The sequence below is a fragment of the Cyprinus carpio genome, chromosome B18, assembly GCF_018340385.1.
Source record: "Cyprinus carpio isolate SPL01 chromosome B18, ASM1834038v1, whole genome shotgun sequence".
Classification (NCBI taxonomy): domain Eukaryota; kingdom Metazoa; phylum Chordata; class Actinopteri; order Cypriniformes; family Cyprinidae; genus Cyprinus; species Cyprinus carpio.
Window position 1 is genome coordinate 403,287 of NC_056614.1, and position 23,582 is coordinate 426,868.

The 23,582-nt window shown below is 38.5% G+C and overlaps 2 protein-coding genes across 4 annotated transcripts in view; one reads left to right on the forward strand and one right to left on the reverse strand.

Annotated features, from left to right (window-relative positions):
- LOC109085648 (liprin-alpha-1-like) overlaps positions 1–1,206 on the reverse strand; it is a 38,780-nt gene extending 37,574 nt beyond the window's left edge. Inside the window, exon 1 of the mRNA XM_042743364.1 lies at positions 387–1,206. The gene's annotated coding sequence lies outside the window, so the exon portion shown is untranslated. The remainder of the gene's footprint in view (positions 1–386) is intronic.
- Positions 1,207–2,197: 991 nt separating this feature from the next.
- Positions 2,198–22,649, forward strand: LOC122133952 (suppressor of tumorigenicity 7 protein homolog). 3 transcript variants are annotated; one of them, XM_019100168.2, is made up of 15 exons: positions 3,958–4,228; positions 6,583–6,665; positions 8,005–8,164; positions 11,514–11,568; positions 11,728–11,843; positions 11,957–12,032; positions 12,247–12,401; positions 13,427–13,524; positions 13,868–13,982; positions 16,216–16,288; positions 16,640–16,742; positions 16,822–16,972; positions 18,515–18,607; positions 19,147–19,289; positions 22,345–22,649. In XM_019100168.2, the coding sequence occupies exons 1-15, from the start codon at positions 4,207–4,209 to the stop codon at positions 22,438–22,440; spliced, it is 1,539 nt and encodes a 512-aa protein (XP_018955713.2). In that variant the 5' UTR covers positions 3,958–4,206; the 3' UTR covers positions 22,441–22,649. The 3 variants fall into 3 exon arrangements, with proteins under 3 accessions (XP_042599383.1, XP_018955713.2, XP_018955714.2); XM_042743449.1 differs by lacking the exons at positions 19,147–19,289; positions 22,345–22,649 and adding an exon at positions 2,198–2,333 and having other exon boundaries at positions 4,042–4,228; positions 18,515–18,762; XM_019100169.2 differs by lacking the exons at positions 3,958–4,228; positions 19,147–19,289; positions 22,345–22,649 and adding an exon at positions 6,234–6,410 and having other exon boundaries at positions 18,515–18,762.
- The last annotated feature ends 933 nt before the right edge of the window (positions 22,650–23,582 follow it).

The window sequence follows — 23,582 nt, forward strand, 5'->3', positions numbered from 1 at the left end:
GTAACAGACAGAAGATCAGACCAGTAACAGGCAGAAGATCAGACCAGTTACAGACAGAAGATCAGACCAGTAACAGACAGAAGATCAGACCAGTGACAGACAGAAGATCAGACCAGTGACAGACAGAAGATCAGACCAGTGACAGACAGAAGATCAGATCAGTGACAGACAGAAGATCAGATCGGTGACAGACAGAAGATCAGACCGGTGACAGACAGAAGATCAGACCAGTGACAGACAGAAGATCAGATCAGTGACAGACAGAAGATCAGACCAGTGACAGACAGAAGATCAGACCAGTGACAGACTGAAGATCAGACCAGTGACAGACAGAAGATCAGACCAGTAACAGACAGACGATCAGATCAGTACAGGTGTTTATTTACCTTGATTCTCAGCAGGGTTTGTTTCTCCTCTTCTCTACTGTGTCCAGTTCAATAACAGCTAACACATTTAAAACATCAACTATGACGCAAATTGTTCATCAAGCCATTAAACTTTACGACATGAGAAAAATATGTCAGGAATCACTTTTTTTAAATAAAAAATAAAATTATCTGACTTAGAATAAGCGAAAATATAAAGAAAACAAACAAGGCCTTTATAATGAGTGAGAAACATCACTCATTACTAGAGATCTGAGTCTAAAGTGATGGAGAAGACATCACTGATCAATCAAAGACTTCCGTCAGATTCTCCCTGCCATTCATACACTCAAATATACATATAATTATATAAATACCAATATACTCATATATAAATAAACTCCAATAGCGGCCTGCGCTAGTTAGCATTAGCAGCTAAAGTAAGAGGAATCAAAATTTCCTCAAGCAAGCGCAGGAATAAATCAAATTCAGCCTTTAAAACAAACACTTAAAGCCGACGTTTGATGACGCGTTGCACTATTAAAATATAAATGAACGAAACGCGTTTATTAGAGTGAATTATTCTGACGCGTCACCATCAGATCCATGAGGAAAAACACCGGGATAAAAGTACGAATCGACCACTTTATAAACACAACGCGTCCTTCAGACGAAACTATCCGCGAGAAGAGTCTTCCGTCGGCCGGGCTGAGGTCGAAAAACAACAAATAATGCAGGAGGAAAAAAAAGAAAAGAAAAAAAAAATAGTTAAAAAAAAATTTCCAGCGAGAGTTTGTCACCGCTCCAGTTTCCTGCGCTCGCGAGAGGTTAGGACGTGCTGACGTCACGACTCACGACGCCATACTGCAAGATACAAAGATCATACTTGCAATGTTGGAAACTGCACAATGTGATATTTTTATAATGGAGATGAGTGCTCATGTAAACTGTGCAATTGTTGAATAAAAAAATAAAAAAAAAATAAAAAGATACAAAGATCATGTGTTCTTTCATGATAAACCCTGCGCTTACAGAGATTGACTGATTCTTTACGTTAATGTGATAATTTAGGTTTATTTAATTTATGCAAACAGTACATGCATAAATGTTTGAGGATTTGAGGAATTTCAATGTAAACTTCATGAGCTATCTGATCTCTGGACTGTTGTTGATCCTCGATTGTCTCGATTAATCATTAAAGTTATATTCTCGACCTGTGTGCAAAATTGATCATTTATTTATTTATCTTAAATAATCAAACTAATCAAAATGAACTGACACTAAACCAAAACTTAAGCTTATTTTTTACATTACATTTTCCAGATTAATTACAAACGGACAAGAGCGTTGGATTTGAATAATGTTTAATAAAAAATAAAATTGAATAAAAAAAGTCACCTCATGCTGTTTCCACAGGTTTTGGTAAGAAAAGAAGCACCACTTTAAGATAAAGACAGGATATAAGACGATGTGCTTGTTTCATGAATGACACATTTGACAAAATAATAGGCTCAGACTAACCTCAACCATATGTTTAAAAACACTGGTATAATGTTTAACATCATAAAGAGTCTCTCTTTATGTATCCCTTCTCTTTCTAGCTTGTATGTATTTGAACAATGTCTAAACCTTGGTATTAGGAGCACTTCCTGTGTGTTTGTCTCTTTAAGAATCGCTTCATGTATCCTCAGCTGTTTTAAGGAGAAGGAGCTTCTGCAAAATGACTAAATATGAATGTAAATGCTATAAAACACAGCACTTCCCAGTAACTAAATAAAATATATAAACAATACTACTACAGAAAAGGTGATTATCACAGAAAGCGCGATCAGTGCCAGTGGGCGGGGCCTGTGTCACGGAAGGAGGGGTTTCTGCGAGTGGGCGTGTCTTCATTGTGTGTCATGTCTGCTGTGTTTCTTTCTTCTTCTTCTTCTGTTTTGTGATCGAGCGATCTTCATCAGACTGCAGGTAAAACACAGACACGTGAACACAGATAAAACCACGCGATGGAGCTCACAATCTCTAGGATTATACTGTCTCTTCCGCGCTTTTCTGACTTGAGCTGTTGTTGTGTGTTAGCCATGCTAACTGTGGTCGTAAAGTCCTCGATATGAATATCTGCCGTTATATGAGCGTTATATGAGCGTTATATGAGCGTTATATGAGCGTTATTAAGCGTGTTCCCCTGCTCTGTTTTGATAAACAGTTTATTAATAAGTTAGAGAAGTAAATGTATCAGACGAGTTCCTGAATATCAAGAGACACGTGTCAGTAAACACCTCGTTTTATCATCGTTATTATTATTATTATTATTATTATTATTATTATTATTATTATTATTATTATTCAGCTGTTGTAGTTTAAACTGAAGTGATGTGAGAGGTTTGTGTGTGAAATAAATGAGTCATATTTGAGCAGAAGTGATCATATTTGCATATTTGAGCAGAAGTGAGACTAAAGCCAGAACATGATGGTTTTTATTCTGTCTGCTGTATTAAAATGATCAGTCATACTTCTAATTATGAATAAAACCCTTATGACCTTATTTCTTCTGTAAAAGAAGAGATTGTGAAGAATGTTTTAAGTAGACTTTCCCTGTAGGGATCAGAATATATGACGAGGTCTTTGTTAAAGACAGCTTGTTCTGTGTTCCGCTGCAGGTGTGAGAGTGAATTATGACTGATTCAGTGAACATGAACACATGATGATGATGATGATGATGTCATGAGCTCGTGACATGAGGCTGTGTTTGTCCTCATCCGTTCATTCTGACAGAAATGCTGTTTGTACAATCACATCAATACACACACACATATATATTACATTTAAAATTAGTTTTTATGTTTAGAGTTGCCAAAAATTAAAGAATGTCAGGGTGATTCAACTCTTCTGATATCTCAGTAAAATAATTTAATTATTAAAAAAGAAAATCTATCATTTCTATTATTTCTACATCATTAGAGCGTTTTATGACAAGTCAAGGTTAGTTATAAAATGTGGAACTCCATAAAACATAGTATTTGTAAATGAATAATTCATGATACTTCATAAATCAATGGAATAAAAACAAGAGTGGCCTAAGAATGTGACGTGTGTGTTAATTTCTTTATTATGGACATGCCACAAACAAACGAAGAACGATATCTATGTATTAATTTTATTTAATCTTAGTTTCTGAATCTAATAAAACATTTGTAACATTTAAAGTTGTTTTAAAATAAAAAAAAAAGTTGTTCAATGTGTTGTGAACAAAGAGGCATGATTTAGCAGTAAACACTCGTGTAGTGATGAGGATGTGTTACTGCAGGCTCTGTTGCTTTAAATCCCTAATCTAACAGAGAGAAGTAATTAGACTTGATTAATGTGCACGAGGTTGTGTTGTGTTTATAATAGTGTTAATGTTGGTGTAGTGTGTGTGTGTGTCACTCATGTTTCTGTCTGCAGCTTCAGTGTGGACTTCCTGTGTGTGTGTGTGTGTGTGTGTGTGTGTGTGTGTGTGTGTGTGTGTGTGTGTGTGTGTGTGTGTGTGTGTGTGTGTGTGTGTGTGTGTGTGTGTGTGATTGGTCGGCTCCTCCTCTCTCTCCATCATCAGCATCAGTCTGTGAGCCGCTGGCCGTTGGTTGGTTCGTGACGTGGCTGAGTGTTTGCTGAGGTTTTGTCTTGTCCCGGTGTGCAGCGCTCCGGAGCGGATCGGACCGGCGCTGGAGAGCTGCTTTAATGCAGCAGGAGGATCAGCATCTGGCGCGGTTGGTTGCATTGTGCGTTGATGCCCCCTGCTGTGTAGCCGCTCACCCGCCCCCCCGTCTCCCCTCTCTCTCTCATCACAGCTCCTGGATCAGCCATGTTTGGCAGCGAGTCCTCATGTGAGTAGCCCATCCTCCACCGCCGCTCTCTTTATCCTGCATGCCTTGTGCTCTGCTGTGTGTGATCCAGCGCACACAAACACACCTGCGTCTGCTGTTCCCTCGCGCTGCTCCGTCAGTGAGTCTGAGGCCTGCTTCTTGTCTAAAGCGTGCGAACGCTGTGTTATTCATCACACTGTAGCAGCACGTCACGAGCGCTCTCGTAGAGATGTGTGTGCGTTTGTGAGGCTGATGCTCAGTTCATCATTTTAATATGATTCGATTGTTTGTTGATTGGATTGATTCATTAGGAGAGAAGATGATTAGGATCAGACTTGTTTGAACTGGCACTCTGCTAAAAGATGAACTGTGGTCCTGATCTGAGAATCAACACTAGTGATGATCGGAGCATTAGCCTCGCAAACATCTGTGAAAGCAGGGGTCTACTTAAAAGAGCTCTTTTGATTTATGTGACCCTCGACCACAAACCAGTCATAAGAGTCAATTTGGTGAAATTGAGAGTTATACATCATCTGAAGCTGAATAAATAATCTCTCCATTGATGTGTGGTTTGTTAGGAGGACAATATTTGTCTGAGATACAACTATTTGAAAATCTGGAATCTGAGGGAGCAAAAAAATCTAAATATTGAGAAAATCATCTTTAAAGTTGTTCAATTGAAGTTCTTAGCAATGCATATTACTAATCACAAATTAAGTTTTGATATATTTACGGTAGGAAATGTACAAAAATATCTTCATGGAACATGATCTTTACTTAATATTCTAATGAATTTTTGGCCTAAAAGAGAAATGTATAATTGTGACTCATACAATGTATTGTTGTCTATTTCTACAAATATACCTGTGCTACTGATGACTGCTTCTGTGCTGCAGGGACACAGATTACTGCAGTATGATGAAAACACAACATTCACAGGCCTTGAACTTTATTTATCCAGAGGTTTGACAGAATACACAGGGTTCAGTGTGTTTCTGAGCACATGCAGGCTGATAATTGTTTAATGATTTTTTGTTGTTTTGTTTTGTGTTGGGTGGGGGGGGGTTAGACAGCTGCTTTCTATGTTAAAGTGTAATGTATTTCTGTGATGCGCAGCTGTATTTTCATAACTCCAGTCTTCAGTGTCAGATGATCTTCAGAAATCTTTCTTCCTGACCGCATGTCGTTCTGGTGTGAGGGTGTTTCTGGTCAGAGTGTGGGCTTCATGAATGGCGCGTCTGTGCTGGAGTGGCTCTCCTCTGAATGAATGAGCGCAGCTGCGGTCAGACGGCTGCCGTGTGTTCGGCGGAGAGAAACCCAGCGGCTCTCAGACCCATCACCGTCACGTGATGACCTGTCGCTCTCAGCGACTCAACGGGAACGTTCACACAGAAATAAACATCCCATCACACCTTTCCAGACCCATCAGACTCTCTCTCATCTGCAGAGCATCAAAGAAGATATGCTGAAGAATGACTCGACTGCTTTTGTCCATCAGCGTTCATGGTTTGGACACTGTTTTCCATCTTGTTTTGAGTTGAGCAGAAGAAAGGCCGTGGTACAGATCTTCTTCAGATGTGATCGGTGTAGTGCTGCTGAAATGATGGGAGACTCATAGAAAACAATAATGAAAATAATCAATCCGTTTGATTACACAATGATATAGATTTTGATAAAACATTTCTTGTTAGACATTTAATGCAGGATTGCAATCGTACATCAAGTATTGTTATGAGAGCAGCAGCAGTGAATGGACTGTTGTTTAGATGACTGCGTGCTCCTCGTACAAGTTCACATTTAGTCTGTTTTTAGAGTGATTTTAACTTCTACTTTAAACTGGTAAGCAATCATTTGTTTAAACCCTATTTAGCATGTAATGTATAGAACAAATCACACTGTGTAGTCTTCAGGTTGCACATTGTTTGTAGGACAACACTGGACAGGATATAGAATAGATTTTTGGGTGATTTTTTTAATTTATTTTCTTTTATCTGATTAATTTATTTGAAGTGATTAATCAAAGATGGGATGGATTTCAGAATCACTCGTCTGCTGTGACAGGAAGTGTTTCGCTCGACAGATCAGCTGATATCCTCGCTGACCTGATATTCATGTTGTTTTCTGGCCAGTCGTATTTATTGGCTGTGAAACAGGAAGTGATGCGGTGACACTCATCAGGCGCACATGACCTCAGCAGCCTGTGGTGAGCATTAGTGATGTGAGAGCAGTGTTCTTCCAGCGTTACAGAGCTGTACAGAGGAGATGAGCGCCTCGTGTGCTGTCAGAACCTCACACACAGAGAGTCATTGGTTCTGATGTCTGGCTCGTCGTGTGTCTTCTCTCTAAACTCGTCTCTTCTGGTGTTTTCTCTGCAGTGAGCATGTTCCTCAACACTCTGACCCCTAAGTTTTACGTGGCGCTGACGGGCACCTCATCCCTCATTTCTGGACTCATACTGGTGAGCTTGATTCACTTGATTGTCAAACACTCCCACGTGAAAAAATACTAGAGCTAGTACTGTATAGTAAATACTATAGTGTTTTTGAACCATACTAGAGTAAAATGCTTGAATTAATGTGTAGTGGTAATCCAATACTGTACTAAGTTTTCTAAAACTATAGGGTATATTATACTACAATACAATACAGTTTACTGTAGTAAAAACTAAAGTATACTACTGTATTTATTAGGGCTGCGTTTTGACACACATTTCCCGATTCGATTCTCACTCACAAACTTGCGATTTGTTTCAATATTGATTATTTTGGATATATATCAGGTACAGTACATGACTAATTTTCTCAAGGAAAAAAAGATCTCAACTAATGCTGTAAAAAATATACATGAGAGTCAGTTGGTACTACATTACTATACTATTGAAGGTTAAAATGGATTGATTTGTTAAAATTACACTTTTGTGAAGTTTTAAAATAATAAAGTTACAATTACATAATATTTCTACTTCAATTGTTTTTTTTTAATATAAACATAATGTTGGCTGTCATATAAACTTGATGGATTTATTCAAACTTACATTAAATATTGAAGAACAGTAAAATTTGTATTGAATATGTTATATGGTGCCTATATTTAGCAAAATGCCCCTCTCTACAGATTATGTTTCTAGCTGACTTATGAGTTTATGGTCACCGAATGTTTTTCTGAGGTTAATGTGACGTTACGTGACATTGTTTACAATACTTTATATTGAGGTCTTTGTGCGGCTTTATCACTGATCGAGAGATTACATGAGACAGGATACGGATAGTAAAGTTGTACTCTTGTGTTTCTTTTACCTTACCTTCAGATGTTTAGTCATGTTTATTTTGTGCTGTAACTAGTAGTAAAGTGGAGGAGATGATCAGTTCACTGAGGCGCTACACTGTTCTGTCACTTCACATTAATACATTTTACTATAGTATTTTTCAAAAACATTTATATTAATACTATAGTATTTAATGTAAATTATTATAGCATTTTTTCATGTGGGCTGCAGAATGAAGTGACTTCACTGGAATATAAAGGATCTGAATGAGTCTCTAGAGGTTGTTTTGTGGCTCTGTATTAATTTAGTTTAATCTTTTCCTTTCAATTTAATAACCAAATAGATTCTGTCAATAAAAGCAGCTCTGTAGGTTTTATTAATTTGTATTTATCAAGTTAGAATCATTAAAGAAATGTAATTAGTTATTGGAAGAAGCAGCTGAATGTATTGTTATTGTTCAGACAGAGCTTTATACCCTTGATGATGATGATGATGATGATGATGATGAAGGGCGTGTGTCTCTGTGCTGCAGATCTTCGAGTGGTGGTACTTCCGGAAGTATGGGACGTCCTTCATCGAGCAGGTGTCTGTCAGTCATCTGCGTCCTCTGTTAGGTGGAGTTGATAACAGCTCGGCCAGCAGCTCCAGCAGCAGTAACGGAGACACTGACTCCAGCCGGCAGAGTGTGTCAGGTCAGACCCAACAAACATCAGAGAACCTCCCAGAAACACATGGACTGCTGCTGGAGCTCCTCAGGAGAACTCCAGCCTTACTGGCATTAAAGGGGTCATGACATGGATTTTCTATTAGTTTAGAAAGCAAGGCAAGGCAAGTTTATTTATATAGCACATTTCATACACAATGGTAATTCAAAGTGCTTTACATAAAAGAAAGTAAAATAATCATGAAAATAATCACAACAATAAAACAAGCAATATAACATTTTTGAAAATGATTAAAAAATTGATTTAAAATTAATTTAACTCAGTTAAAAATAGGAAATGATTACACATAAACTGCAGTGCAGTCACTTTGGATGTTGCACAGTGTTTATTCAATAAATGCACAGCTAAACAGATGAGTTTTGAGTCTGAATTTAAAAGTGAATAATGTTTTAGCACATCTGATCTCTTCTGGAAGCTGATTTCAACTGCGGGCGGCATAGTAACTAAAGGCGGACTCCCCTTGTTTTGTGTGAACCCTTGGTATTTCTAACTGACTCGATCCTAATGATCTGAGTGGTCTGTTAGGTTTATATTCAGTGAACATATCTGCAATATATTTTGGTCCTAGGTCATTGAGTGATTTATAAACGAGTAAAAGTACTTTAAAATCAATCCTAAATGTAACTGGAAGCCAGTGTAAGGTCCTGAGGACTGGTGTGATGTGCTCAGATTTTCTGGTTCTAGTCAGAATCCTGGCAGCAGTGTTCTGGATGAGCTGCAGCTGTCTAATGGTCTTCTTGGGAAGGCTGGTGAGGAGACCATTACAGTATTCCACCCTGCTGGTGATAAAGGCATGAACAAGTTTCTCCAAGAAACAAAACATCTAATTCTTGCAATGTTTTTAGATGATAGAATGCTGATTTAGTTACTGCTTTGACATGACTACTGAAACTAAGGTCTGTCTCCAGAATCACACCAAGATTCCTGACTTGATTTTTAGTCGTTTGTCCCCTAGAGTCAATGTATGCATCTTAACGAGTGCTGTAGTCATTTGGCGATAAGGCTAGGTAAATCTGGGTATCATCAGCATAGCTGTGATGGGCAATTTGGTTCTTTCTCATTATTTGACTTAGTGGGAGCATATACAGGCTAAACAAGAGCGGTGCAAGAATTGAGCCTTGTGGGACTCCGCATGTCATGGACGTCCACTTAGACTTATGCTCTCCTAGACTCACATAATAACCTCTCCCTTCTAAGTATGACCTGAACCATTTGAGTACCATCCCAGAAAGCCCGACCCAGTTTTACAGTCTCTCTGGTAGTATGTTATGATCGACAGTGTCAAACGCAGCACTGAGATCTAGTAGTACCAGCACTGATAATTTGCCAGAGTCAGAATTTAAGCGAATATCATTTATTATCTTAATGAGCTCTGTCTCTGTGCTGTGATGCAGTCGGAAACCAGATTGAAAATTGTCCAGGTATCCATTTGAGTTTAAGTATTTGTTCAGCTGATTAAAAACTACCTTTTCAATAATCTTGCCTATAAAAGGAAGATTTAATACTGGTCTACGTTTGCTCAATATTGTGTTATCAAGATTTTTCAGGGAGTTTGGAAATGTCCCAGAAAGAAGTGAGGCGTTCACCACTTCTAAGAGATCTGCTTCTAAACAGTTCAGCACACTTTTGAAAAAAATATGTTTGGAAGTGAGTCAAGGTTGCAGGTTGATGATTTAAGGTGCTGTACTATTTCTTCCAAAATTCTGCTATCAATTTCTTCAGAAACAGACATACTAACTTATTTTTAAAAATGCGGTTCAATCTGTCTGACCTCTGTATTACTTGAGGATGTGCTAATCTCCTTCCTGATATTATTGAGGATCTTCTCAGAAAAGAAGGAAGCAAACTCACTGCATTTGCTGTCAGAGAGCATTTCACTGGGAATCTGACTCGGGGGGTTTGTCAGTCTCTCAACAGTAACAGAAAGAGTACGAGTGTTGTTTAAGTTACTGTTTATAAGGTTTGAGAAGAAACTCTGTCTAGCTGTGGCTAGTTCCACATTAAAAGCATGAAGGCTGTCTTTATAGATGCTATAGTGAATATAAGTTTCGTCTTCCGCCACATCCGCTCGGCTTTTCTGCATTGTCTTTTCATAGTCTGAACTGCTGTTGATCTTCTCCAAACTGATTTCTGTCTGTTTGTTTTCTTACTGACTATTATTGGAGCAATATCATCAATAACATTCTTAACTTTTGAGTTAAAGGAATCAAGGAGAAGACCAACAAAGTCTGCAGAAATGCTTGGTTTTAGAGATATAGCCTCCATAAATAGCACACTAGTGTTCTCGTTAATGCATCTCCTTCTGACAGAGACAGATCTAGATTCAGTCGTAGCAGAGATCAATATATCAAAGAAAATACAGAAGTGATCAGATAGTGCTACATCCTTAATAACAATGGATGAAATGTTTCGACCTCTACTGATGATTAAATCTAGAGTTGAAAACAGTTATCGTTTCTTTTGTAGTTTTGTTTTCTGCATTATCTATGTGAATATTAAAATCCCCTGCAACAACAAAACAGTCAAACTCTGAGGAAATCATTGATAACATTTCTGTGACCTCTTCAGCAAAGGCTGGAGAGTATTTTGGAGGCCTGTAAATAATGATAAACAGAATGCGTGGAGCACCTTTGAACACAATCCCTAGATATTCAAAAGACAAGTACTGACCAAATGACACTTGCTTGCACTGATAGACATCTTTAAATAGAGCAGCTACACCTCCACCTCTCCTAACAGTCCTAATATGTTGCTTGAGTTTTACATATAAAGTTAATAAAGGTTATGGCACAAAAATACAAATAAATATGTAGGAAAATGATTATTTTCAACCCTCATTCTGACCCTCTCTCTAAAACGACCTGTTTTTAAGGCTTGAGGTGACGTGTGGCCAAGTATGGTGACCCTTACTCTGAACCTGTGCTCTGCATTAAACCCATCCAAGTACACACACACACACACACACACACACACACACACCTGGAGCAGTGGTTCGATGTCTTGCTCTGGAGGCGTGTTTATGCAAATGTTTGTGTCCAGGTGATGTCACCCTGCACCTCGGATCCAAACAAGCTGTTTTTGGAGCTTGATTAAATAAATGCTTTGTTTATAATGAGGAAGGCATTAAAGCTATGAAACCTGCAGCGTGATTTAATGGTACAAAGACCTCTTATATGCCAGTAGATCAAGGCAAAATTAGATTTCTCATGTCATGACCTCTTTAACACACTGATTAGCTGTTAATCAATCGCTTACTAGGTAAACTCAGATATAGTCTGTGTGTATTTGCTAATATTTCATGTGTGTGTGTGTTTAGAGTGTAAGGTTTGGCGAAATCCTCTCAATCTGTTCAGAGGAGCTGAATATAACCGGTGAGTGAACGTCTCTGAGACTCTTCAGTGCTTCATTTGATGCAAAAACTAGCCTGAATATCTTTACCTGTCTGTGTTGGAATCAGGGCTGATTTCTTTCTTGTTCTGATGAGAATTGTGAGCTGCATTGAGATGCTGATGTGAATGTGTTTGCTGCAGATACACGTGGGTGACGGGAAGAGAGCCGCTCACATACTACGACATGAATCTGTCGGCACAAGATCATCAGACCTTCTTCACGTGTGATTCTGATCACCTGCGGCCTGCAGACGCCAGTAAGAGCACAGCTTTACCATCAACATCCAGAGCATCAGTGCAGTGTCTGCAGGACCTGTTGTTTATGAGTGTGTGTGTGTGTGTGTGTGTGTGTGTGTGTGTGTGCTGACAGTCATGCAGAAGGCCTGGAGAGAGAGGAATCCTCAGGCTCGGATCACAGCCGCTCATGAAGCTCTGGATCTGGAGGAGTGAGTGTGTTTCTGTGCTGACAGACGTGAGCTCACACATTCACTGATAGATGAATCTACATCAGATACTTCCTGTAGCTTCCTGTGAAATATGTACGTGCTGTTAATGTTCTCTCGGCACGTTTAATTCTTCGTGGTTGTCCCGTGCTGTCAGTGTAAGTGTGTGTTTAATGGTCAGGAGTGTTTAGTGTTGAATCTGTTGTGTGTGTTGTAGTTGTGCGACGGCGTATATTCTCCTGGCTGAGGAAGAGGCCACGACGATCGTGGAGGCAGAGAAACTCTTCAAACAGGCGCTGAAGATCGGAGAGAGCTGCTACCGGCGCAGCCAACAACTACAGCACCACGGAGCACAGTATGAAGCCCAGCACAGTGAGTACACACACACACACACACACACACACACACATGCTCATCACACTCACTCATATACACACACAGACACACACACACACTCTCATCTCTCACACACATCACTGACACACACACACATATCACTGATACACACACACATATCACAGACACACACACTCAGCTCACACACACATCACTGACACACACACACATATCACTGATACACACACACATATCACAGACACACACACTCAGATAAATATCACATAAATGAAGAGTCCACACACACACATATCACTGACGCGCACACACACACATATCACTGACACACACACATATCACTGACACACACACACATATCACTGACACACACACATATCACTGACACACACACACTCAGTCGCAGGCTCTGAGTGAATGTTTTTAGGGTCACAGAGGTCAGTTCATATGTTTTCTCTGTTGTTAGTCATTTTCAGTCATACTGAAGTGTTTGCATGTATAAGACAGCTATGAATTATATTTACAGTATTTATAATAATAGAAATGATCTTTTGGTCTCAACATTTTGTATGCACACTGTTGTGTACCCTTACCAAAAAGTAGTATACTTCAAGTTTATTTTATTAAGTATACTTAAGTATAGTTCAAGTATATTTAGACTTTTTGTAAGTATAAGTCAAGTATACTTAATTGTCATTATAAGTATATATCTGAGAAGTACATAAAAAGTAAACTAAAAGCATACTTTCCTATTTTTTGTTTAAAAGAAGTATACTAATAGCACACTTGAATAAACTTCTTTTTCGTAAGGGTAGTTATTGTGCTGTTCTCTGAGTCAGTTCGTATAGCGATGGTTTCTGACACACATGCAGTGGAGTGCAGCTGATCCTCCAGCGTCTCTTTAGTTTGTCTTTCTCCAGCGACGAGCAGCACAACGTGTCAGTAGATGAGTGAATGTTAAAACAGAAGTCAAAGTTACACTGAATGAAATAGTTTCCTGTAAGGTGTGTAAACGTGTGTGTGTGTGTGTGTGTTTTTCACAGGAAGAGACACAAACGTGTTAGTCTACATCAAGAGAAGACTCGCCATGTGCTCCAGAAAGCTCGGCCGCACGCGAGAAGCTGTCAAGATGATGCGAGACGTGAGTGACCTTTGACTCCTGACACACAGAAGAAACAAAGCCTCATTTTTATTAGTAATGCAATCAGCAATTTGCTAGTGGTATATGAGCATGAGCAACCGTGCTGTTATTCTGCTGATCAGGCCGTTGAATTATTGAAAATTGTGCACATCTGATGATGCAGTTATGATTGAAAGCATGTGCATTATCTTTCAGTAATTCAATGGCCTTTCATCAATGAATCCACACATTTTGTGCATGTAAAACGCTGTTGTGTGTAGATCATCTGTCTTACACACCTCGCTAATGAGCCACAGAAGTTTCCAGAGCTGGAGAATGTGAGCTGTTGTTGTGTTTCCTGCAGTTAATGAAGGAGTTTCCTCTGCTCAGTATGTTCAACATCCACGAGAACCTGCTGGAGTCTCTTCTGGAGCTGCAGAACTACGCCGACGTCCAGGCCGTGCTGGCCAAGTATGACGGTAATCACACACACACACACACACACACACACACACAGACACACAGTCTCTCTCTCTCTCTCTCTCTCTCTCTCACACACACACACACATACAACCACACACACTCGCAGACTCTCACACACACACACACACACACACACACACACTCACAGACTCACACACACACACACACACTCACAGACACACTCTCTCTCTCTCTCTCGCTCTCTCTCTCTCACACACAAACACAAACACACACACACACTCGCAGACTCACACACCACAGACATAATACAAACACAGACACACACACTCACAGACACACCTCACACACACTCACACACACACACTCTCTCTCTCTCTCTCTCTCTCTCTCTCTCACACACACACACAAACACACACACACACTCGCAGACTCTCACACACACACACACTCACACACACACACTCACAGACTCACACACACACACACACACACACTCACAGACACACAGTCTCTCTCTCTCTCTCTCTCTCTCTCTCTCTCTCTCACACACACACACAAACACACACACACACTCGCAGACTCTCACACACACACTCACACACACACACTCACACACACACACACACACACACACACACTCACACACTCACACTCACTCACACACACACACACACACTCACAGACACACTCTCTCTCTCTCACACACACACACACACACACTCACACACACACACTCACAGACTCACACACACACACACACACTCACAGACACACTCTCTCTCTCACACACACACCAAGGTTTTTTGGTAAACTAAATCTAAGAAAAAAACAATTGATTAAAAAACATGCTCGTAATCTGAAATAAAATAAAAGTATCAAAATAAAGATAAAACTAAAACAAAACTAAATTAACAGCAGTTATTGAAAACTAACTGAAATAAAATAATGTATGCTACGGAATGTGAGCCTCGAGCGCTGCCTGAGCTGTGGTTCACTTCTTCTGCAGCGTGTAAGGCTTTAATGCGCTACGCTGCAGATCCAGCGCTGAGGCTCTTTTCATTACTCCCAGTTATGATATGCAAGACACGACAGATACAGTATCATGAATATAGTTAAATACGATAAAAGACATCCAATATAAACAAATTACATTTATTTTCAAATTATATATCACAACGCACATTTATCATTCAGTTTATTGTTTTTAAATATGATAATGTAAGCACAACTTGTGTAGATTTATGGAGTAAAAAGGCATGGCTGCATCATTTTGGTGTATATTTGTATACTTTTATCATCTCAGTCTCAGCATGCTTTAATTTTGTGTCTCTAGATGTTTGCGTCTCTAAAGTTAAATGAAGTCTTTCTTTGGTCTGCACTCTGGAAGTGATCTGTTAAATCTGCTAAACTTTAATTACTAAAACTAAAACTGAAACTAAGCTATTTAAAAAAAACTAAATAGAAATGTGTTCATAAAATAAAAACTAAACTAAAACTAACAAAATGATTAGATTAGATTAGGTTAGGTTAGGTTAGATTCAACTTTATTGTCACTGCACATGTAAGGTACAAGGCAATGAAATGCAGTTAGCATCTAGCCAGAAGTGCAATAAACAGTAAGTACAGAATATACAAGGTCTACAAAATGTTACAAATGTACAATAAATATACAGATAAAGCAGTACTATGGACATAATTTACAGATTTTTAAATACTATCAGCATGATATACAGATAGGTGTACTATGAACATACTATACAGATGGATTATGTAATAAGTGTATGTACACTATAAACAGAAATTATGAACATATGAAAATCATTTACACTAGTGCAATGGACAGTAAAAGTGCATAGAAAATATTCCAGTGTGCAAATGGATTACTCAGTATTCTGGATGAACAGACAGTAGTGCAAGTAATAGTGAACTGTTTTTTGTTTGTTTGTGTCAGCTGCTTTAAAATATTGGGAGAAAACATGAAGAGATGAGATATATGATGAAACATTTATCTTTATCATTTAACTTCCTTCCAAAATTGCTTTCCATGTTCAAGGACTTCATATTGTTTTAATTTTAAAGCACTGAATGACATTTAAAGCATACTTTGTACGTTGTGAATTATTGGTGGTAATAATCCCTCCAGATGCCACAGCCCTCGTCTGAGCAGAAGAACCAGCACTTGTGTTCCTATCATCAGACACTCTTGCTGTAATATACCGTTATCTCCTGTGTGAGTCCTGATGGGAAACGCTTTGTTCTCGTCCACAGACATCAGTTTGCCAAAGTCCGCAACCATCTGCTACACAGCAGCGCTGCTGAAGGCCAGAGCCGTGTCTGACAAGTGAGTCTCCATCAACACATTCACAGTATTAATGAATAACTGTTAGTACGTCAACTTATTCTACTAACCCTAACCTGAGTCTAATGAGAGTTAGCTGACACGTAGTTACAAAGTCACTTATGGTGTTAATAGAATGACTACAGTGGACTATTAAAATAAAATGTTTAAATAAGTTATGACAGCCACTGTCTAAATGAATATATTTCAACAACAAATAGTAAAAAAAATCAATTTTATGTGTAGTTTTTCCCCCTGCTGTACTGAAACCACACCGAACCGTCATGTTAGTGTACTGTTACACTCTAAACAGTGTTTCACTGCTGCATGAAGTCTGGTGTGTCTCGTCTGCAGGTTTTCTCCAGAGGCGGCGTCACGCAGAGGTTTGAGCACAGCAGAAATGAACGCAGTAGAAGCCATACACAGAGCGGTGGAGTTCAACCCACACGTACCGAAAGTGAGCATCATCATCATCATCGCCATCATCATCCTCCTCCTCCTGCTCAGCCGTAACCTGCCTCTCGTTCTCTCTGCAGTACCTCTTAGAGATGAAGAGTCTGATTCTGCCTCCGGAGCACATCCTGAAGCGCGGGGACAGCGAAGCCATCGCCTACACCTTCTTCCACCTGCAGCACTGGAAGCGTGTGGAGGGCGCGCTCAACCTGCTGCACTGCACCTGGGAGGGAAGTGAGTGAGAGACCATCAGAGACGCACACTTCTGTCTGATCGCTTATTCTGCCATGTGAAGGCAATGCACAATACTGTGTTATGAACAAATGTAACTCTTGAGCACAGAAGCAGTCATCAGTAGCACAGGTGTATTTGTAGCAATAGACAACAATACATTGTATGGGTCACAATTATACATTTCTCTTTTATGACAAAAATCATTAGAATATTAAGTAAAGATCATGTTCATGAAGATATTTAGTAAATTTCCTACTGTAAATATATCAAAACTTAATTTTTGATTAGTAATATGCATTGCTAAGAACTTCATTTGAACAACTTTAAAGATGATTTTCTCAATATTTAGATTTTTTTGCTCCCTCAGATTCCAGATTTTCAAATAGTTGTATCTCAGACAAATATTGTCCTCCTAACATCTTAGTTTAAAAAAATTCACCCTTATGACTGGTTTTGTGGACCATGGTCACAAATTATGATTTGTCTTTTGGCTCAACTTCAATTTGTGTAGCTCGTCACACATGGTTTCAGAGCAGCTTCACAGATAGTCATGATGTGATAATGTCCACACTGGTCTCTTCAGAGCTGGATAATAGCATAGTTTTGTCATATAAATGATCCGGCCGTTGAGATGGCATGCTGTGTGACTCAGCGGTATATACGTGGATAAAATAGGATGTATTTATATTAGTTACAAGTTGGGGTTATTAATTCATTATGCTATGATATGGAAAAATAAGGTTTGTTTAAAATAATTATTATTTTGTCTTGTCATAGTTGCCAAATCCACACTCTTTTTGTAAGTGTAATTACTGTGCACCGTCTTCGCTATGGTAGTCATCATGAATAAATGCCTTTATTACTTATGACTTTTAAGAAGCAAACTTTTTTTTTTTCAATATAAAAGTCAGACCTGTCAACCTGTATGCATTTTGACCTCTAAGTACGCTGGTACGATTTGTCACTCTAATGTAGTAATTGCACAATAAATGTGACGTCAAATTTTAAACCTACAAGCCAAGTGTATTTGTATGATAGCACTAACTGTAAAGTTTAATGGGGTAGACAAAATAGCCTTTTTACTCAATTAGTCTGCTTTTTATTATTTTCATTTTTAGTTTAGTAACTTCTACTTTTTATGTTTTATTTTTGTTTTGTTTTTGTTTTTAGATTGCAATGTTACACTGTTAGAATGTAATGTGATTTTAACCTTTTTTGCACATAATATATGAATTTTTGCTCATATCGCCCAGCCTTATACAGAAGTGTACTGGGATTTTTTTATTTTTTTATTTTTTTTTATAGCATTAAAAAAAAAAAAAAATGGCAAACAGTTACAGTAAACTGTTAACCCCCACTCCACATACCCTTAACCAAGCCCCCCCCCCCCCCCCCCCCACCACGCTGATGGTACTCAAAAAAAAAATCCAAGGTTGGCAGGTCTGAAAAGTTGTCAAAGTGTTCAAGTGAAAATCAGAAAAACTGCATTTTTCAGCCCTTTCTTTGTGTTGAAAGCTGATTGTTGATGGGCTGATGTTTCAGCTTTCAGAATGATTCCGTATCCTCTGGAGAAAGGCCACCTCTTCTATCCGTATCCTGTCTGTACAGAGACGGCAGACAGAGAACTGCTACCAAGTAAGAGATTTTCCTGCATCTCACCTGTAGATGAAGCTTGGGCTTGTTTCTGTCGTCTGCAGCATCCAGATATTAGAATATTAGACCTTTTAGTGCAGTTTTACAAATGTTCAGCTGCTGCTTCTGGTGTCAGATCTTGAGTGATTTTATCAAGTAAAGGTCAGAATAACTGCAGTAATATCTCCAGATGAACTCTTACTGGACTGAAGCAGCTCAGCTTTACTTGATTCTCCATCAATTATGTTTTGTTTTATAGTATCTGATCATCAGGATCTTCTGAGGAGCGTTTGTTTCCAGCGTTTGCTTCTCTCTTGGAGCAGTAGTAGTTAACCCTGACTGTGTGTGTGTGTGTGTGTGTGTGTCTGTGTGTCTGTGTGTGTGTCTGTGTGTGTGTGTGTGTGTGTGTGTGTGTGTGTGTGTGTGTGTGTGTGTGTGTCTGTGTGTGTGTCTGTGTGTGTGTCTGTGTGTCTGTGTGTGTGTGTGTGTGTCTGTGTCTGTGTGTGTTTGTTTGTTTGTGTGTCTGTGTGTGTGTGTGTGGTCATTTTTAAATGTGGTGTATGTGTATCCCAAGAAGGAGCTGCCGTTCTTCATCCTGTTCACGGCGGGTCTCTGCTCCTTCACAGCGATGCTGGCGCTCCTCACGCATCAGTTCCCAGAGCTCATGGGAGTGTTTGCTAAAGCCGTAAGTGTCACACAGACAAACACAACACCGTCACAGGCTTTTCGTTTTCATCAGCATTTATTCAGTCTCATCAGCTCTGATGAAGAACCGTTTGAATGACACTAATAGGCAGGATTTGGCCAAACAGGAGTTTTTTTTTGAAGAGAACTCATTAAACACTTATATTTGTGTTTAAAATATAAATTCTTCACATAGTGCTGAAAGATTCATCTTAAGGAAAAATTACCAAGTTTATCTCTACCATTGTGTTACTGGACCAATATTTAATTACTTTCCCCATGTTCTATAGAGACGAGTATCTAATTTCTGCTGAAATGCAATCAGCTGGTGGCACATCTTGCCCCATTGCATCCTATTTTGCTTTACTGTGAAACTGTTTATTCAGAAATTAATTAGCTGTAAAATGCACATGTGGCCAGATTAAAAATAATCAAAGGAAATCAATCATACTTGAACAAATGGACTAAAGACCCTTGAGTTCTTGACTGAATTCTCTGGATGTCTCCATATTAAATCAGTTCCTCTCTTCACGTTCACAGTTCGATCAGTGTTGTAGTCTTAACCTCTGAATGGATTTGTATTAGATCACTGCATGTTTCTGAATCGCTTCCAGTCCCTCACTAGCAGTGCTGGGGAAAGTTGCTATTAAAAATAATGCATTACAATATTGTGTTACTCCCTAAAAAAGTAACTAACTGTGTTCTTAGTTACTTTTTATGGAAAGTAATGTGCTGCATTACATTTGTGTTACTTTTTCTCATCTGGACTGGGCTTGCTTGTTTGTTTTTAATATAAAAAAGTTATTTTGTTATTATATATGTTACTATTTTGGGCAAATTCACATCTGTACAGTAGAGGTTATGCTGCTGTTCTGGATTACATGAAGAATTGGATGCAAGAGAAGAAAGTTCAACACTCTAAAGGAACAAAAAAATACAAATAAAACACAAATATTAAGGTTTATCTTAAGTCTCTTTTGCTCATTAGTATTGTTGAATTGGATCATCGAAGGTCAGTAGCAAAGACACTGGTTAATAAAATGGGATTAAGTACATGACATTTTTGTTAACATATTATTTTTTTTGATTTTGAGGAGCACTGAATGTGTTTTTGAGTAAACACATGTTCATATTTAGTCTAGAACTACAGTAAGATCATGTTCACACACAACACTCTGCACTTACTCCTGATTTCTGTCACCATGGCAACACCAGAGCTGTCACTCAATACATGGAAACAAAGTAACTGGAGTTAATTATTTGAAAAAGTAACTCAGATATTTCTTACTAAATCAAAAAGTAATGTTACTTTACTAGTTACTAGTGTTGCTTTCGTCAACGAAAATTATGACTAAATATCTTCGTCAACGAACCTTTATCACGTGATGAAAACGAGAAGAGACGCAACATAAAAAAATGCTGGTCATGTGACGATGACTATAATTAAATGTATACTGCAATATTGTTGATGAATAAAAACGAGACTAAATGTGGTTTACAAAATAAAAACTATGCTAAAATGTCTCTTCATTTTCGTTGACCAAAATGAGACAAAACAAAATGTTATAATGTTATTTCGTCTCGTTTAGTTGCGTTATTATTATTATTTTGCAGTATTTCTGTTTCCTGTGTCTCACTGCGCAGATGCGACCGACGTCACTTCCTCAAGTCCCACTCGCGGCATTATTTAGAAGATGACAACAAACAAACAAAGTTAAGTAGGATTTATACTTTCGCCTGGCTCCCCTGAATGCGAGCACACTTTCCCAAATGGACAAGGCTTTTATACTTGTCGCGTTCGCCGTTGTACTATTCTTTGAAACGATAGGGGGCGACAAGGAGTAATTGTCCTCTAAAACCGTCTGGAATCACCGTGAGAAGAAGTCTTTAGCCAGTACAATTCTTGTGATGAATGAGTTGATGAATTAATAATTTCTTTATGTACAAAGTTAAAACAATCTTAAACTGTTGGCTGTATTACGCATCAAACACAAGACAACTGAAAGACAATAGTGTATAATTAATAATTTTAATTCTAATTCTAATTCTATTTTATACAATAAAAATAAAACGTACTTCAAATAAGAAGCCTTAGACAAACTGTGCAAACATTTGTTTTCCCTCAAAAAGCACCTGATGGAGTTTGACTTCACATTAAACTGCTTCTATTTCACACAAGTGACACACACGATGTTCTTCTAGAATCATGTTTGGATGCAGAGATGTGAGGAAAGTTACAAAAATTGCTGTGCACTCCGCCACGCGAAATGAGTTTGCGCGCACTCAAAGCGAACTTCCGGCAACACTGCGATGATGTCATATTTTCCGCACTCACCCAAGCAACTTGCGGACGCGTCGAGTATAAATCAGCCTTGACACAGAGAAAGGGACCGATGGCCGGCCAGCCGAGGTTCGTCTTTGGGAGAAAAATTAGCACATTTTTTTGTTTTTTATTTATTGTTTTTATTTAAATTTATTTGTGTGTACTTCTAACATATTTGGTTGTTAAAATAAATGTTGTAAATTCAAATCAGAGAGTCTTCTGTGTCTGGAATGGATGTATTTTTGAGTCTATTAGGTAACAATAATATAATAAGATAATTTTGGTTTCATCTGTACTACTAGGTACTTGTACTATACTGACTGGGTTAAATAGAATGGCATTACTAAAAAGAGACTACAATACCATTTTCATTGACTAAAACTAGACTAAAATGTCATCAGTTTTCGACGACTAAAACTAGACTAGACTAAAAAGAGTATGAACGTGACTCAAACTAATAAAAACTAAAACGACAGCTTCAAAAAATGACTAGACTAAAACTAAAATTAAAACAGGCCGCCAAAAACAACACTACTAGTTACTTGGGGAAAGTATCTCATGTTAATTGTAATGTGTTACCCCCAACACTGCTCATTTGTACTAAAATGTATTTTTTTGTTTGTTTGTTTTATATGAATCTTTTCATTATATTATTGAAAGTAATTTAATATGGAGGCTATCTTGTTGGTGTGCAGACTGCAGATATCTCACTTGTTTCTGTCTCGTCCATCAGTTCCTGAGCACCCTGTTTGCCCCGCTGAACTTCATCATGGAGAAAGTGGAGAGTATTCTTCCCTCGAGTCTGTGGCACCAGCTCACGCGGATCTGATCTCACGGATATGCATTATTATTGACTGAGGTGCCAAGTTCTTCAGAAGTGCCCAGAAGATAGCCAGGAAACAAAAGAAACACAACCCACATCAAACACTGAAGGAACTGATTTCCTCCTTAATCTCCTGTAAATCTTTTCTGTTGAAAACTTTTAAATGCCATGGGTATATAAAGAAAAAATAAATCAATTTCTGTACTGCTGCAAAACAGAAGTCTCCATTTTTGAAGTCCATAGGAGAAAATCATCTTTTCCGTTGTGACTTTCTCTGTTCTCAAATTGGAAAAATTGTCTGAAAGCAGCAGAATGTCATTGATCGACATGTGGGCTTCTTTTACACACATAAACATAAAAGTGGTGTCTTTGACCTGTCATTTCATAATTTTTTTATTTATTTTATAATGTGCTATTCTATATGCATATGCTGCTGGTGTTGATTCATGCCAGGATCTTTAAGGGTGTATTCACACCAGGAAAGTCTGCTAGTTCACTTGCTTTGGTCCGGACCAAATACAATGTTTTTTTGTTGTTTTTTCTTGATACGGTTCGCTTTCACACTGCCCTTTTTGCAAGTGAACCAGAAATTGTTAACAAAACCACACGTGTGCTTAAGGTCAATCCATTCTCTGGTTCATCCATACAACCGTACCAGAGTTCATTTGGAAGCGGGCTGAGACCACTTGTTCAGCTGGATCTCGGTACGGTTGTTTGGTCCGCACCCAAGTGTGATAGTTGTATTCACACCTGCCCAAAAGATCCGCATCAAAGGGGAAAACGAAATTGAGTTTGATTCAATCGAACCAAACAAGACGGGTGCAAATACACTTTAAGAATCATCTAGTCTTAATCTGTGAACGGAGGAAAGCGAGACATACTGTACTGTAAAAACACACCACATTACCTGGGCTGTCATCTCTTTTGTACATTGAGTTATCAGTGAGATCAAAGATTGGTTTGAATATATGTTTAGATCCAAACGGCAAGATATTTTCTTTTAAGTAATTTGGTTTACTATTAAGAGATCATGAAATGTGTAATCTAAACACTGGGTGTCTATCACACCCCAAACACAAAGCATCATGTGGATTATCAGTGTATGCTTTCAACATGGAAGCAACACTATCTAGGCTACAAAATCAAAA

Coding starts and splice junctions, on each gene's coding strand:
- LOC122133952 (XM_019100168.2), top strand. CDS start 4,207: ATGTTTGGCAGCGAGTCCTCAT. Junction 4,229..6,582: donor GTTTGGCAGCGAGTCCTCAT/GTGAGTAGCCCA, acceptor TTTTCTCTGCAG/TGAGCATGTTCCTCAACACT. Junction 12,402..13,426: donor ACAGTATGAAGCCCAGCACA/GTGAGTACACAC, acceptor TGTTTTTCACAG/GAAGAGACACAAACGTGTTA.